Below are 16,119 nucleotides of genomic sequence, written 5' to 3'. Positions count from 1 at the left end.
CATTTCCATCACACAATTGCAGTATTCCACCAATCATTACGCAGTAGTTAACTGGCCAATCATAGCACACCTCGCTTTTCAGAGCCATGAGCTTTGTAAAATATCCTCGCGTTTCAGAGAGGCGGGGCTAAGAGGAGATACAAACATGCACGGTATGTGAAAAATACAGCGTTTTTTAACCTTAAATCGTGTATACACATTGTAATACATCTAAAGCAAACAATAATATTCGTTTTAGCCGCGTAAAATGACCCCTTTAAGAACTAACAACTCAAACCCAAAGTCTTGTTAGGTAAACTAATTATTTTAATTTCTGGTACAGACTGTCTGCATAGACTTAGCCTATGGGATTGTCACGTGACAAGGAACGGATGACTCGGACCCACAGACTTGGTAGGTGAACTAATCGTTTATTTTTCCTGTGAGCTCAACTCAACTTTTTTTAAATAAAGCTTTTTACCATTTTTATTGTTACGAAGCAGCTGTACATGAAAAATATTGACTATATGCAAAACAACAAAGCGAACACACACAGAATACACGCACACACACCCACATGCATAAAACATAGACAGAGAAGCACACATTTAAAATAAAGGAGAGAGAAACACAGGTCAAATATTATACAGACTTTTGTCAAAGTCCCACTCTGTTTCCATGCCTGTTTCCTCCTAGGACTCCATCCCTCATCATCCTCCACGTTCCCGCACCAGTTCCTCGTTTGCAATCACCCTCACCTGCCAGTCATCAACCCCATCATCAGAACTCTATATATTCACTCCTGTGATCCCTGTACCTTTGTCTAGTCTTAAATGTTGTTTAATGTTAAGCTATTTGTATAGTGATATTCTCCCGGTCTTGGCTCCTTTATTAAAGTGGTTTTCGTTACATGCGTTAATCAAGAACTGCGCCTTTAAACTGACAGTGTGTCTGCCTCCCAAACAGTACTAGGAAGACTGGAAAAGGATCTACCACCTGCACTTGATTTTAAGATTCTAGGTAGTACCAACTGACCGGATCCCTGAAAGTGTAGTAAATGTGAAGGACTGTAATACAAGAGAAGCTCACTCAGGTACTGAGGAGCTAAACCATGTATGGCTTTTTAGGTAATCAGTAAGATTTTTAAGTTAATGCGTTGCTTAATAGGTAACCAGTGCAATGTTGACAGAACCGGGCTAATATGCTCATACTTTTTGTTCACGTAAGAACTCGAGCTGCTGCATTTTGAACTAGCTGAAGTTTTTGTAATAAGCCTGCAGGGCAACCACCTAATAGTTAAATGCATTACAATAATCTAGTCTTGACATCATGAATGCATGAATTAGCTTCTCTGCATCTGATAGTGACAGCATATGACGTAGTTTAGATATATTCTTAAAATGGAAAAACGTGGTTGTACATGTGTTGGCAACATGGCTTTCAAATGACCGATTACTATCAAATAAAACACCCAGATTCCTTGCTGACGATGAGGGTTTTATGGAACATCCGTCAATAGTTACAGACTGCAGAGTTTATATGGCTGTCAGGGTATATTAAATTAATCATTAGTTAGGGTGTCCGCGGGGTCTTAAAAAGTATTAAAAGTTGATAAATAAATTTAGCGAAAATTAAGGCCATTAAAAATATTAAAAAGTCTTAAATGCCATTTTCCAAGGTATTACATTTTGTTTCGTTTTTTCATATTTGTCCAAAGTAGGGATGCACCGAATGTTCGGCAACTGAAAATAGCAAAAAAAGCATGACGTGTGATATGATTAGGGGTGTCCCCGACTAAGAATTTACATAGTCGAATCAGAATTGTCACGTCTTGCCTATAGTCGACTGATAGTCGAATCAGACGTGTGCATGTGTTTAAGTGTGTGCACACGCGCCCGTGTATGTGTGGACAACACCAGGTGGTTAAGGGTACTGCGCAACATTGATGCACCAAAAAACAATCAAACATTAATTTACAGAATTTGTTTAGAACAGAATATACCTTTATAATAAATAAATGAAATAAGCCAGAATCAGGTCATAATGTGCAAAATAAATGTGTTTAGGCAAAATGTCTGAAATGCAGGGGAACATAATTTTGAAAACACAAGCCACAAATACTAAAATAAATGTTCCTTAAACATCACATAACAATGCTGTGCAATACAATAGACCAGATCTCGCCTCAAAACTATTTTTAAAACTAGACCTACTTGATCATTAATTATCTTTTACAAATGAGAATGCAGCACGTTCATTACCAATGAACTACCAATAAAGTGACTTTATTTACCGCATGTAAAGGAGGAATGCAATAAAGCATCTTACCATTTAAACAGTCAAAAAGTCCCTTTCACCTTTTTTCCTGCGCACCCCCTGACGCGCACGCTTGCTTTCAGTTCCAAAAGTCCCCATTGCATAACACCTCTGCGAAGATTCGACTGTGAGATTGGTAGTCGAATCAGAGTCCTCCGATCGAAGCATCGAATCGTCGACGATTCGGGGGCACCCCTAGATATGATCAACCCGCGCAGAGAGAGAGAGAGAGAGAGAGAGAGAGAGAGAGAGAGGCTCACCCCATAGCCATTCCGCACTCCTCCACAATGCCTCATCGCCATGAGAAACGGCGTGGGCGCCCCGAACCAGAGGCCAGCCAGCCACCATCCTCCAGCATGAAGACCCCACCAGACGTCACCGCGGATGGAGAGCCTAAGCCCACCGCGACACCGAAGCCAGTATGCAACCCTGCGACTTAGCCTGAGTTCGCCCTGGAGCATGAGCCACGAGACGCGTCTGACCAAGTGGGTGAGCCGGCAACATTGTCTGTCACCGTGGTGGACTTCCAGGGCCTCGAGGGAAGCCCCGCCCATACTCCCGCCGCTGAGGGTGAGCTACAAACGGCCTCTGAATTTTTAGACTGGACAAATGACGTTGACTATTGGCTGCTGCAGTCCCCGCTGGTCTTGCCCAGCCCTCCCTCAGCAGCCAACTCTCCTTCGTCAGTCCCCAAGCTCCCAGACCGCCCTCCCTCCCTCCCTCCGCCCTCAGCGTCCGAGACCCAAACTCCACCTCGGTCCTTCGACCCAGCGGCTACATCTCTGCTCATAGCTCCCTCGTCTCCACCGTGTCCCGGCATCCCTCTGGCTTCACCAGGCTCCCTCGTCCCTCCGGCTCCACCTTAGTCAGTCGTCGACCATCCGCCGCCTTCTGCGTTGTCAGGCTGTGGCGTTATGTTACATTTACATCTGTTTCCCTATTTAGTTTTCTCCAGTTTTGCCATTGGACTTAATTTTGCCACGATCCCTTAGATGTACCTCATTTGTTTAGCTCGCACCTGTTAGTTGTTAACGTCATCACTTGTACACTATTTAGCCACTGCCTCTTTCATTTGTTCTTTGTCTTGTCTACTGTGTGGTAACTGCCTTCTTGGAGTTCTGTTTATTTGTATCGAGTGCTTTCATTAAATGTGTTCTCACTGTGGATTACCTTCGTCTCCTTCGTCTACCAGAAACGAAACAGTATTATAATGAAAAGCAAGACAAAATATAAAAATCACATTTCGACCATTCAGTTCATGCAATAGTGAAAAAATTGGCTAAATAAATAGAAGAAATAAGAAAAGCCGTGTTCGGTATTCGGCCAAGTGTTTCATTTTTATTCGGCTTCGGCCAAGAATTTTCACTTCCATGCATCCCTAGTCCAAAGAGGTCATATGCTAAAGTTTGCCTGAATTTAATCATTGAGTAGGAAGGCAAATAGTGGGAGGTCCATTTACTCCTGGTTGTTAAACAACATGGTTGGAGGATAAAGAGTTGGAAGCATGGCTGAGGGGCCGTCTCTGGGAGTAACTGTGAGGTGTACTGCTCTGTCGGAAGGCGTTTAGCGTAGCCTCGTTTCTCTTTATAATAAACCTTGCATTGGGTTAGTCACTCAATTCATTCTCTTGTGCTTCGTTCCCACCCTTCTAAATCATGTTTAATTAATAAGGAGTTGTTACAAACTAAGACTGTTTAGTTGTGCTATCTTACAATCATTATATAGTAAATGTAAGTTAAAGTTTCGCCAATGTAACCGATTAAAACAAAAAAAGTGCCAATGAGGTCTTATAATGTATGCAAAGAGTCTTGAAAAAGGTCTTAAAAAGTATTAAATTTAGCTCCATGATTCCTGTATATACCCTGTTAGTGTTTCTCATAATTTTTCCCTGACTGCAACATTATTTATTTTCCGTTATAAATGGGATCAAAAATTGCATACATAGATGTTTTAGGGAATCTTTGTATGTTAAAATTATACAAATGAAATTCAATTTCATGTTTATATCACAGAAACTCATATATCACTCAGATAACTCATATAACATAACAGAATTATTGCCAAATTGTTAAGTTCACTCCACTGTATGTGGATAGGGCACTCTTTTAAATTCAGGTAAAAACGTCTTGGTTACGGATGTAACCTCGGTTCCCTGATGGAGGGAACGAGACGTTGTGTCGAACCGACAGAATGGGGTTTGTCTTGAGAACCTATCATCTTCTGAGTATTTAGAAAAGGCCAATGAAAATTGGCGAATGAAATTTGCATGCCGGGCTCCTCCGGGTATAATAGGGAAGCCGGCGTGCTCATTCATTCACCTGGGCGAGTCAGACGAACATGCTAACGCGAAATTATGACCTTCCAGTGGAGAGGAAGGGGGACCCAGAGCTTTCCACAAAAACTTGGGAAGCCCCCTAACGCCGACCGTCACGGGCGTAGGCCTAATTCTCTAAATGGCGAGAAGCCGCCCGGCACCGTACGGGCCACTGGGTAAGCATTATTCCCCCTGGGGGAAAAACGCTGCAGAGGCCACTACCTACCGTAGGGAGGAATTAGTGGAGACACCACATGGTCTCACCAACAGGGGAGAACTCATTGGAAGAAGTGCTGCAGGAGAACCGCAAGGTGGGAGTCCACCTGGGGAGGTCATGGGTTGCCAAGGTGGGAACCAATCATGAGGATACATCAGACGGAACAGCCCACGGAGGGGGTGTTACCACGTCTGGAGCACTAGGTCCGGTTAGAGCTATGTGGACCAGAACTGAAGAGGTTAATGTGGTTCCCTTTCTGTCGGTCTCTTGACATTGTGTCGAACCGACAGAATGGGGTTTGTCTTGAGAACCTATCTTCTTCTGAGTATTTAGAAAAGGCCAATGAAAATTGGCGAATGAAATTTGCATGCCGGGCTCCTCCCCGGATGTCCGGGTATAAGAGGGAAGCCGGCGCGCTCATTCATTCACCTTTTTTTCTTCAGAGCCTACGCATCTGATGAGCTTCTCTACGATCTTGGTGATCATTCTTTCTGCTGGAATCTACGACGTGGACAGCGGACGGTCCCTTCCTGCAGTGACTCTCCCCTGGGCGTCTCGGCAGTTCCGGAGGTGTTCGAGCAAATTTCCTTTTCTAAAAGAGCAAATTTCTCCAGCGTGGCTTGTCCCGCTGTTCTCATGGGTGCAACACACTCATCGAGGAGGGGGACGGACACAATGCCTGCTTCCAGTACGCTGGGGCAGACGTTGTGGATACGTCCTGCCCGCACTGCGGGCGGTGACGATTCAGACGTTGCGTCACAGGTGGCTGTGTTCCCACGGGACTCAGCCACCACCTCGTTTGCTCCCCGTTCCGTGGCGGCAGGACTACGGCCCTGCCGTCCGCTATGGCAAGCAGCGAGGGTGAGATGAGGATTACTGTGAGCGATAATCCGCCAGCCACGGCTCACGGACCGTTCACACCTCGTTTCGCTCGTCTGACCGTTCCCCAAAAAGACGGTCCGCCGTCTTATTCCTCAATCACGTATTCGGACACGATGCGTGATGATGAGAGGTCTCTTGCAGCATCGGGGGGTGACGTACTGCCATCCGACTCCGACGATTCTTCGGGCTCCCTCCCTCGGGGGGTCGAGCCCAGGAAAAAGCGGATGTCGAGATGTCGGCCATGCTTTCCCGGGCCGCCGTGAGTGTTGGGTTGCAGTGCCCGCACTGCCTCTCCCGGCGCTCGCGGCTGGCTACATGGCGCCTCGGGTTTGAGCGCGGCTCCAAGCCGCGCCCGCCCCCAGTGCCGTGTTTACCGGAAGTGCATGAGGAACTTTGTAAGACCTGGAACGCCCCTTTCCGGCACGTTTCACGTCAAACAAAGTTCTGTCACCCTCTCTTCCCTCGAGGTTGAGACAGCTGGAGGATGCGTCGGTGTCCCCCAGGTGGAGTTTGCCGCCGCGGTGCACTCGTGCCCGTAGGTGGCGGCCACCTGGGGGGGCTCGACCTAGACTCCCGTCCAAAGCATGTGGTGTCTCGGCATCTCTGGTGTCGAGAGCTTACATTGCGGCGGACCAAGCTGCCTCCTCTCTCCACGCTATGGCTCCTGCCAGGCCAGGGCGTTGAGAGAGCTCCACGAGGGTAAGACCGACCCAGCGCTTATGCAGGAACTCCGCGCCGCCACCGACCTCGCTCTACGGGCGACCAAGGTGACCACGCGGGCCCTGGGTCGGACGATGTCCACACTTGTGGTCCATGAGAAACTCCTCTGGCCGATCCTTGCGCAGATGAGTAACGCCGAGAAGGTCTGCTTTCTCGACGCACCCGTCTCGCAAGGGGGGGCTGGTTGGTGTTACTGTCGAGCCGCTGCAACCCCGCTCACCCCCCGCCCATCAGGGGGCGCGAGACCCGCGCGCGGCCTCCCCCGGAGGGTTCTCGACAGTAAAGAAGCAGTCCTCCGTGCCGCAACTCGGCCGCCTCGGCCGTCGAGTCCCGTGCACTGTCTGCTTCCCAGCAGCCCTGGTCCTCTTCGACGCCCTCCAGCTCTGGCGCCCCCCACTCAGGCGGCCCCCCCTGGAGGAGACAGCGAAGATGAGACCATCGCCCCATCAGCAGCCGCGGTGAAGCGGCCCTCATGGGAAGACCTCAGGGGGATCGAGGCTACCATTGGGCCCGACCCCAGCCACATCGCTGGGAAGTCTTATAGGGACGGATCCTGCTCCATCTCTCCATCTGCTGGCCCCCTCCGGGGGGCTAGCGCCCACTTACTCTCTAAGGAGTTTTTCCTCTCTCTCTGGGTTATCACAGCCGCTCCCACCCTCTGCACGATGGTGAACGGCAAACTCGACGTTGCGTCATGGCGAAGCGCTATGTCGAGTATAAACACCAGACGTCAGCACTCTCAGTCAGACAGGGCGTCGAGCTGCGCAGTCGCCAGGCAGGAAAAACAGCAGAGCCGATCTCCTCCCCAGGGGACCTCCCCCAGCAAGGAATCCGTACTGCTTGCCATCGAACCACAACCCGGGGGGACGATGAAAAAGATCGTACTTTTAGTCCCCGTCTCATTTCTGGAAGCCTGTCCGGCTTCCCAGACTGTCAGGCTGGCTAGGAAAGACGATCCGTCTCGGCTACGCGATCCAGTCGCCTCACGCCCGCCAAGTTCAGCATCCGATATACCTCAGTCAGAGGCTAGGATGTCCCCGTACTTTGGGCCGAGGCCGCCACCCTTCTGGTGAAGGGAGTGATCGAGCCCGTCTCACCAGCCGAGATGTTCAGCGGGTTTTACAGCCTGTACTTCATTGTCCCCAAGGAAGGGGGGGGGGTTGCGCCCTATCTTGGGTCTGTGTGTTCTGAACAGGCACCTGCACAGTAGCTGCCTTTCAGGTTGATCACGCAGAAGCGCATCCTGACGTCCGCCAGGTGTCAGGACTGGTTCATGGCAGTCGACCTGAAGGACGCGTACTCACGATCCTCCCTCGACATCGGCCGTTCCGACGGTTCGTGTTCGAGGGACGGGCATATCAGTACAGGGTCCTCCCCTTCGGTCTGTCCCTGTCTCCACGAGTCTTTACGAAGGTCGTGGAAGCCGCCCTCCTTCCCCTTAGGGCTGGCTCAGCTTGGCGCACTCTTGAGATCTGTTGTGTACACACAGGGACCTGGTGCTCCGGCACCTAGATCGGTGGGACTGCAGGTCAGCTGAGAAGAGCAAGCTCTCCCCGATGCAGAGCGTCCTCTTTCTCGGTAGGGAACTCGACTCTGTTCTCATGAGCGGCCCTGCTCACCCCCCGCGGGGGGCGCGAGACCCGCGACGAGGAAGCCCGCACCCACGCGGCCTCCCAGAGGCAGTGCGACTGACTACAGAGCGCACCCGATCAGACTGCCTGAAGCTTTCAGACAGTCAGCGGTCTCCCTGAAACAATTTCAGAGGCTCCTGGGATACATGGCATCCTCGGCGGGGGTGGTCCCCCTCGGGTCGATGCACATACGACCGCTCCAACACTGGCTACAGAGTCAAGTTCCTTGGAGAGCGTGGCACACCGGCAGCAGGCGTATGGTCACACGCTTTCTGCCGACACACCCTAACCCCTTGGTCTCCATGACCTTCTTGGGGTTGGGGTGCCGTGTGCAAACGTGCAAGCAGTGTCGGGGCGGTGGACGGGCCCCCGCCTGCGTTGGCATTTCAACTGCCTAGAGTTGTTGGTTGTGCTACTTGGATTGAGGAGGCTACTACCTCTCGTGCAGGGCAGGCACGTGCTGGTCCGGTCGGACAGCACAGCTGCTGTGGCGTATATCATTGGATTCGCTCACGGCAGCTAAACATGACTCGCCCGGCGCCTCCTCCTCTGGAGTCAGCAGGTGATCAGTTCTCTGCGAGCCACACACTTCCCAGGCGTCCTGAACCAGACAGCCGATGCGCTCTCTCGTCAGTCGACGCCTCGCGGGGAGTGGCGACTCCATCCCCACGCAGCTAGCTCATTTGGGAGAGGTTCGGCCAGGCACAGGTGGTCCTGTTGCTTCCCCGGACTCCACCCATTGTCCGCTTTGGTACTCCCTGTCCGAGGCAACCCTTGGCACGGATGCCCTTGCGCACAGCTGGTCGCGGGACAAGTGGAAGTACGCTTCCCCCCAGTGAGCCTCATTGCACAGGGTCCTGTGCAAGGACAGGGAAGAGGAGCATCAAGTGGTACTAGTTACGCCCCTTGGCCTAACCAGGACTTTGTTCTCTGAGCTAAGGCTCTTACAACGACTCCCCTCTGGCCGCTCCCCCTGGCGAACTGCTTCCCCAGGGGAAGGGGCACGTTACGGCATCCCAGGCAGAACCTGGTCTCCATGTCTGGACAGGACGAGGAGATCCTGAGTGACCCACCCCCGGTCTGGTTGGAACGTCACTCAGGCTAGGGCTTCGGCCACTGGGCGGCTATACGCCCATAGGTGGCGCCTCTTCTCGTCCTGGTGCTCTTCTCGGTGAGAAGACCCGCGGAGTTGCTCGGTCGGGTACGAGCTGTCCCGTCCTCAAGAGTGACTGGGGAGTAACCTCTCCCCCTCCACACTGGGAATGTAGCCTCTGGGACAGCACGGCCTGGTCATTAGGTTCCTAAGGGGCGCGAGAGAGTGACCACCTTCCTCGCTCCGTACCCTCTTGCGACCTAGGTGGCGGACCTTAAGAGGCCCCGCCCCCCTTCGAACCTCTCGGGGTTGCCGCTCTTTCTCAGTCTTGATAAAGATGGCTTTCCGCATGGCGCTCACCTCCAAGAGGGTAGGGGATCGGCAAGCTCCCTCCGTGTCCACAGATTGCCTAGAACTCGGGGCCGGGATTCTCACGTTATCTTGAGACCCCTCCCCAGCTACGTGCCCAAGGTTCCCACCACTCTCCCGAGAGACCAGGTGGTGAACCTGCAGGCGCTCCCCACCTGGGAGGAAGACCCAACCTATCCGTGTTGTGTCCAGTATGCGCACGGTGCCTCTACTTGGACCGCACGCAGAGCCCAAAAGCTCTGAGCAGCTCTTTGTTTGTTTCGGAGGTCAGCAGAAGGGAGGGCTGTCTCCAAACAGAGGCTGGTGCACTGGATTGTGGATGCACTTGTTAGGGCATTCCGATCTCTATTCGCCCCTGCCCGTTGGGAGTTAGGCACACCCCTCATGGGCACTGCCTCAGGGTGCCTCTCTGGCAGACATCTGCAGAGCTGCGGGTTGGGCTATGCCCAACAACTCCGTGATGTTCTAATACCTACGCGCTGAACCGGTGTCAGCCCGCATCCTGGCTAGGTGTGGGACCGGCAGCTGGTAGGGCGTACGCCTGCGGAAGCCCTTCCCCCTCCAGGGGGAGCAGTGGCGATCCCGCCTCACTTCTTTCTCCTCAGGTAAAGAACAGGCATTCCATCCATCACTAAGCACCCTTCCAGGGGACAGGCTGGGCAGAGCAGCCCTGTCCCCTTAGGCCGGGGAACAGTTGAGTTATCTCCCACATAGCTCTAACCGGACCTAGTGCTCCAGACGTGGTAACCCCCCCTCCGTGGGCTGTTCCGTCTGATGTATCCTCATACATGTTCTGTCTGATGTATCCTCATCCCACCTTGGCAACCCATGACCTCCCCAGGTGGACTCCCACCTTGCGGTTAACTCTGGCAATCCGCACATTCCTCCCATGAGTTCTCCCCTGATGGTGAGACCATGTGGTGTCTCCACTATTCCTCCCTACGGTAGGTAGTGGCCTCTGCAGCGTTTTTCCCCCAGGGGGAATAATGCTTACCCAGTGGCCCGTACGGTGCTGGGTGGCTTGTCGCCATTTAGAGAACTAAGCCTCCGCCCGTGACGGCTGGTGACAGGGGCTTCCCAACTTTGTGTAAAGCTCTGGGTTCCCCTTCCACTCCACTGGAGGGTCATAATTTCGCGTTAGCGTGTTCGTCTGACTCGCCCAGGCCAGTCAACGTCACTCCGCAGAGATTGTGACGCGGCTCAGTGCTGTGGCGTTTTCCATAGGAACCCCATTCTGTCGGTTCGACACAACGTCGAGAGACCGACAGAAAGGGAACGTCTTGGTTACGGATGTAACCTCGGTTCCCTGATGGAGGGAACGAGATGTTGTGTCCCTCATGCCACAACACTGGCCGCCCACCCCAGCGGTCGGGGGAGGATGCTTTAGGCTCCTCAGACCAACAGGTGAATGAATGAGCATGCCAGCTTCCCTCTTATACCCGGACATCCGGGGAGGAGCCCGGCATGCAAATTTCATTCGCCAATTTTCATTGGCCTTTTCTAAATACTCAGAAGATGATAGGTTCTCAAGACAAACCCCATTCTGTCGGTTCGACACAATGTCTCGTTCCCTCCATCAGGGAACCGAGGTTACATCCGTAACCAAGACGTTTCATGGTGTTTTTTTTTTTTTTTAAGTTTAATGGTGTGGTTTGGTTCTCTTGCAGTATCATCAGCTGAATGATGAGTATTTCACTGGCGCTGTGGTGCTGTCTCTGTTCTTCGCTGCGATGTTCGGCATCCTCTACATACTCATCATACCACAGTATGCTGTTTGAGTGACTGCATTAACTTTTACATGAAAAAGACATTTCATGCAATTGATAATCTTACAATTAAAGGACTAGCGCTGATTCTGGTTGTTTTCCATGTTTTTAGGGGGACTGTCGTGTTGGTACTCTTGGTTTTCTGCATTTGTTTTCTAGTGGCGTGTGTCATGTATTTGCACATCACTAGAGTTCAGGTAATTTAAAGCCCATGAGTCCAATTCAACAATTAATGTCAGTCTTACAGAAGTAAAATTGTAATATTCATAAGATTTGTACTGTTTCTTGAGATGGTAAAAGGTTTTAACGTCATTTTTTAGGGTAATTCAGTTCAAATGCATTTGATGGATTAATCTGACATACAGTATAATGAAAACGATAAAAATGGAATCGATTTTTATTTATTACATTTTTTATAATTTAAGACATATTAGCTTGTTTACAAGTGTTCAGGTGCTTGGTTCTTAAATTATATAAAAAAGTTTTAAAACAATACATTTATTCATCATTTATGTAAAAGGGATAATTCACCCCAAACTGAAAATGTATTTATTCACCCTATTGTCATTTCCAACCAGAGTTTTTTCTTCAGCAGAACCTCACAAAACAGAGACATTTCTCTCAATATTTTCTTTTGTTTTCCACTGAAAAAATCATACAGGTTTTGAACAACAGTAGGGTGAATAAAGGATGACAGGTTTTGTATGCCTGGGTAAACTGTCCTTTTAAAGGCTTCATTGTAATTTAAATTCTTGACATATTAACCATGATTTCTTTTCTTAAAACTCATTGTTGGTTTGGTAATCTGGGGAAACACATAATCTCTTTCTTTCTCTCTCTTTCATTCTTAGTGTATTCCTGGGTGCCTCACCCTACAGATCCGAACAGTTCTGTGTGTATTCATAGTGCTCCTAATATATGCAGTGGCCCAGGCCTGTGTGGTAAATCTTTACAATTTTTACAATCCATTACTTAATTTCATCTTAAATTTCATAGAAATGCATTACATTGTTCTCATTTAAAACATCACATCAAATAAAAACAGAAAAGCTATTCTAACATTTCAAGGCCACTGTAGCAGTCAACAAATTCACAGTAAACATATAACTACATACAGTAGAGATGTAAGGACAAAAGTGTATAAATAAGTCATTAACAAAATATTATATAATACTTAACGAATCCAGGCATTATATAATATTTGTTCATCATTTATTAGTGAAGGTTAAAGTGTTTCCTTTTATATTGTTTTATTAAATAGCTGCACTTAGATCCTTGTGTCTTCCTGAATTTCTTGGCCAATGTTACAAAGTGCTATTATGCATGTTGGCCACATGTATTAGTGAATGCTAAACGTGCATATCCATACATATGAAAGGGACTCTGTGTCAGGGATGTGTTCTCTTACCACACAAGGTGCTCTTTTTCAGGTGGGCTGCATGCCGTGGCTTTGGATCACCAATTTCACTCACTCCATTGTTATCATTGACACTACTGGTGGGGTCAACCACACCATGGCCGAGCTTCCATGTGAGGGGGCCCAGTACACTTTTTTATGTTGCATGGTGGGCACACTGACAGTGGCACTCTTCCTCCGAGTTTCCTGGGTGTCTAAAATGGTCCTGTTATTAGTGCTGGTGCTGATATACATTACAATTCTGGAGCTCAGTGGATTCAGACGAATTTCGGGGTAAAAGCATTTGATATGATTATGCACTGCATACTTATAAATTGGACAAATTAGTTGCTATGTAGACCTTTATAGTAGCAGGGGCCAGTCCTGCTAAGAAATGCAGGAAATTGCAGGAACTTCTGCACTAAACCAGCCGGGCAGTGGCCTGGGTGCAAGTGGCAATGTTCTCACAATGATGTGAAGAGCGCATGCAATATCCTAGTAGAGGCTTCTCCAGTGGTGTAGTCTACGTGATATGCAGGTATACGCCGTATACCCACTAGAAAAGATCACAAGGATACGCAAGGATATGTAACAACAACTTAATTTTGGACCATTGGTGCAACCGGGACATATGAAACCAAATATCATAAAAGGCAAGCATTTAAACTACGCTATTTCCGTGTTTGCTGAAGACTGCCCCTGAAGCTACTGTCGCTTCGGGTGACACTGCAGCAGGTGTTACCTAAAATGAGCCCGACGAGGCTGATGCTACGCTGTACGCGGGGTCATCCTCCATCGCGAGAGCGTCCCGGGGTCGCAATCTCATTTCTCTGTTCGCCGGTGTATTAAACTTTCTCTTCTTCTGCTGATCACTCGCCCCCACTTTTAAAACCACTGCATATTCTTTAATAAAATGAGCATAATTGTTATCATTAACTGTAAGGGGATTATTGGCATATTAAATTGTATCTAACTAGCCAACTTCACAAACGTTAGTTTGTGTGGTGAATCAATAAATGAGAGACAAAGGGGGAGATAACTTACACTACAATGTACATATATAATTGTTTTAGATGATAAGCGATGAGAACTGGCCTCGTGAAAGTCAGGCTAGAGACAATAAATCTCATGGGTTGTCGATATGGGACAGGTGAGTAGGCTGGGGGGATCAGAGTATACTCACTACAAAAAACTAGACTACACCACTGGGCTTCTCTAATGTTTACAATGTACAAAATATAACGTTTCTTATAAAAATGATAAAAATAAAGTTATTTAGAACTGTGTTTTTTGGATGCAGGTCTGGTTTGATCAGTAGTTTGGAGCCCATCCTTTCTCTAACGGTCTTCTCCACCGCATTGGCCCTACACTCCAGACATCTGGAACTTAAACTGCGCCTTGACTTTCTATGGGCCACACAGGTACAAAAAAATCTGATCATAGCCACACATGGACCATTTAAGATTAGTCTCTCCTGGCTTTGTAGTTCATCAAAACATTTTCTGGCACGTAGCATGTAGCGTTTATTTGTAGCTTACCTGAATTTTGTGAGTTTCCTCATCTTTTAGTTGAATATTCGGTAACTAATAGCTATATATAGCTGTTATTAGACTCTGCGCTCCACTTTTTTCCTGTGATTGTCTACATTTTATTACTTTTTCCTACAATCCAACACTGTGCATCTGCATACCGCCTCTACTATCACAACATCAATAACTGAGGTAAGTCATGCCTTCTTCTCTTGGTAATGTGTCCTGAACCTCATGCCACATGTATAGTTTAGCTTCTTCTGTCAGCAAAGAGGGTTTTACATGGGCTAAATGTAAGGAAGAAGTCAGACTGACGGAGAAAATCACAGAATTAGAGACACGCATCAGAACGCTAGTTGAGGACAGTCAGCGTGATAATGTATATACTGTTTCGGATTTGCCCGTTACAGCAAGTAATGAACACTGACATTACTTCAAAGCTAAAAGTGCTGGCTAATGCTAAATGAAAATGCTTTTAAGATTTTTATTCACGTTGGCAGTTCTTATGTTCGACTTTGTCAGTCGGAGTTTACTAAAGGTAATGTTAAAGTGGTGTGTAAGCTCACAAAAAACACTATCACAGGGCTGTAAACTAACATTTGAGAAAGGTGGCACCAGCCCTTAATTTGGTAGCACCAGAGTCATGGGGTGAGGTAAGCAAAAAGAATAATTAATTTAAAACTTCTTTCAAATATGTTTAATACTGTAACATATGAGTAATCCAGGCTGGAAGCGGATACACATGCAGTTGCAGATTTATTAAACATAAGACAAAGTAACAAAATAACAAAAGAATAAAGAAACAAGGACTAAAACAACAAGGAAACCAAAGCAACATCAAATAACGACTGACACTAGACAACTGAATCACAAGGGGTGCTTCTCAATTCTTATTTGTACATCCTCGTTTCCTTTCCTCACTTCCTTTCCTCGCGTCTTAGCTCCACCCCTTCAGGATCCAAGGGTAGGGAGCAAGGAAAAGACGTGAGGACAGAGGAATTAAAAGAAGTGAAATGGCATATCCTCGCTCTCTTTAGCTTCACTTCAAAGCGCTTTCAGTTAATGAGGACTGTACACATTGCACATTGAAAATATTAAAAATAAAGTTAAATACATACTTAATCGCCATCATAATCCCCACTACATTAAAATAAAGTTAAAAACATGCTTAAACGTGCTCAGAAATGTATATAAGGCATGTCAAATATATGTCATAAATAAATATTAACTATATTACTATTAACTATACTGTCTGAAATAGGTCTACGTTTACAATATTTGAATATGATCTAAAGATGTGACGATGTGCAGGGGGAGAAGAATATATACAGGTCAGGTTTAGTTGATAAAACACTTCTGCAAAGGAAACACCTGTGTATCTTCACTCATGACTCCTCAGAAAGCCTCCTCGATCCCTGCCTCCACCTGGTGCAGTTAGAGAATTGAGATGTCCTTAAAGATGGCTGCGGTCCATCCGGGTCATCGGATGGCGGCCGGAGGAGCAAGGAAACAAGGAGGCACATTGAGAAGCACCCATGGACTTAAATACAGAGAACATAACAAGATGACAAGGCACACCTGGGGAAGACTAATTAACACCAAAAACTACAACAGACTACAAAACACATGACACAGACAGGAAGTAACTAAAAATCCAACATGACAGGAAACCCCAATTCCGTTTTTGTGACTATATCAGAATTTTTTGACCACCCGTTTACACCCTATTTTAAAAGTGACCCGTACACGATATCTGCATTTACACTTTACACAGTGAAACCACCCAAGTTAGATGTACTGACCAGTAAAAAGAAGAAACGTCATTTACCACGTCACTTATTTTTTGACTGAAATGATTTTTTTTGGTCAAATTTGTATTTAACTCAACTTTATTTATATAGCGCTTT

General features: G+C 47.8%; 1 protein-coding gene across 6 annotated transcripts in view; it reads left to right on the top strand.

Annotated features, from left to right (window-relative positions):
- Window positions 1-16,077, top strand: part of LOC130554346 (adenylate cyclase type 1-like) — a 92,494-nt gene extending 76,417 nt beyond the window's left edge. For 2 of the 6 annotated variants that reach the window (XM_057333922.1, XM_057333921.1), the window contains 5 exons: window positions 11,189-11,286; window positions 11,400-11,484; window positions 12,139-12,228; window positions 12,718-12,977; window positions 13,984-16,077. In XM_057333922.1, the coding sequence (XP_057189905.1) occupies window positions 11,189-11,286; window positions 11,400-11,484; window positions 12,139-12,228; window positions 12,718-12,977; window positions 13,984-14,203 (753 nt within the window). In that variant the 3' untranslated portion in view covers window positions 14,204-16,077. Of the gene's footprint in view, window positions 1-322; window positions 394-675; window positions 754-11,188; window positions 11,287-11,399; window positions 11,485-12,138; window positions 12,229-12,717; window positions 12,978-13,983 lie in introns of those variants that run through there. The other 4 variants (XM_057333924.1, XM_057333925.1, XM_057333927.1 and 1 more) reach the window with 4 other exon arrangements.
- The last annotated feature ends 42 nt before the right edge of the window (window positions 16,078-16,119 follow it).

The sequence above is a fragment of the Triplophysa rosa genome, linkage group LG5, assembly GCF_024868665.1.
Source record: "Triplophysa rosa linkage group LG5, Trosa_1v2, whole genome shotgun sequence".
Taxonomy (NCBI): Eukaryota; Metazoa; Chordata; class Actinopteri; order Cypriniformes; family Nemacheilidae; genus Triplophysa; species Triplophysa rosa.
This window is presented reverse-complemented; position numbering and strand designations above follow the sequence as displayed.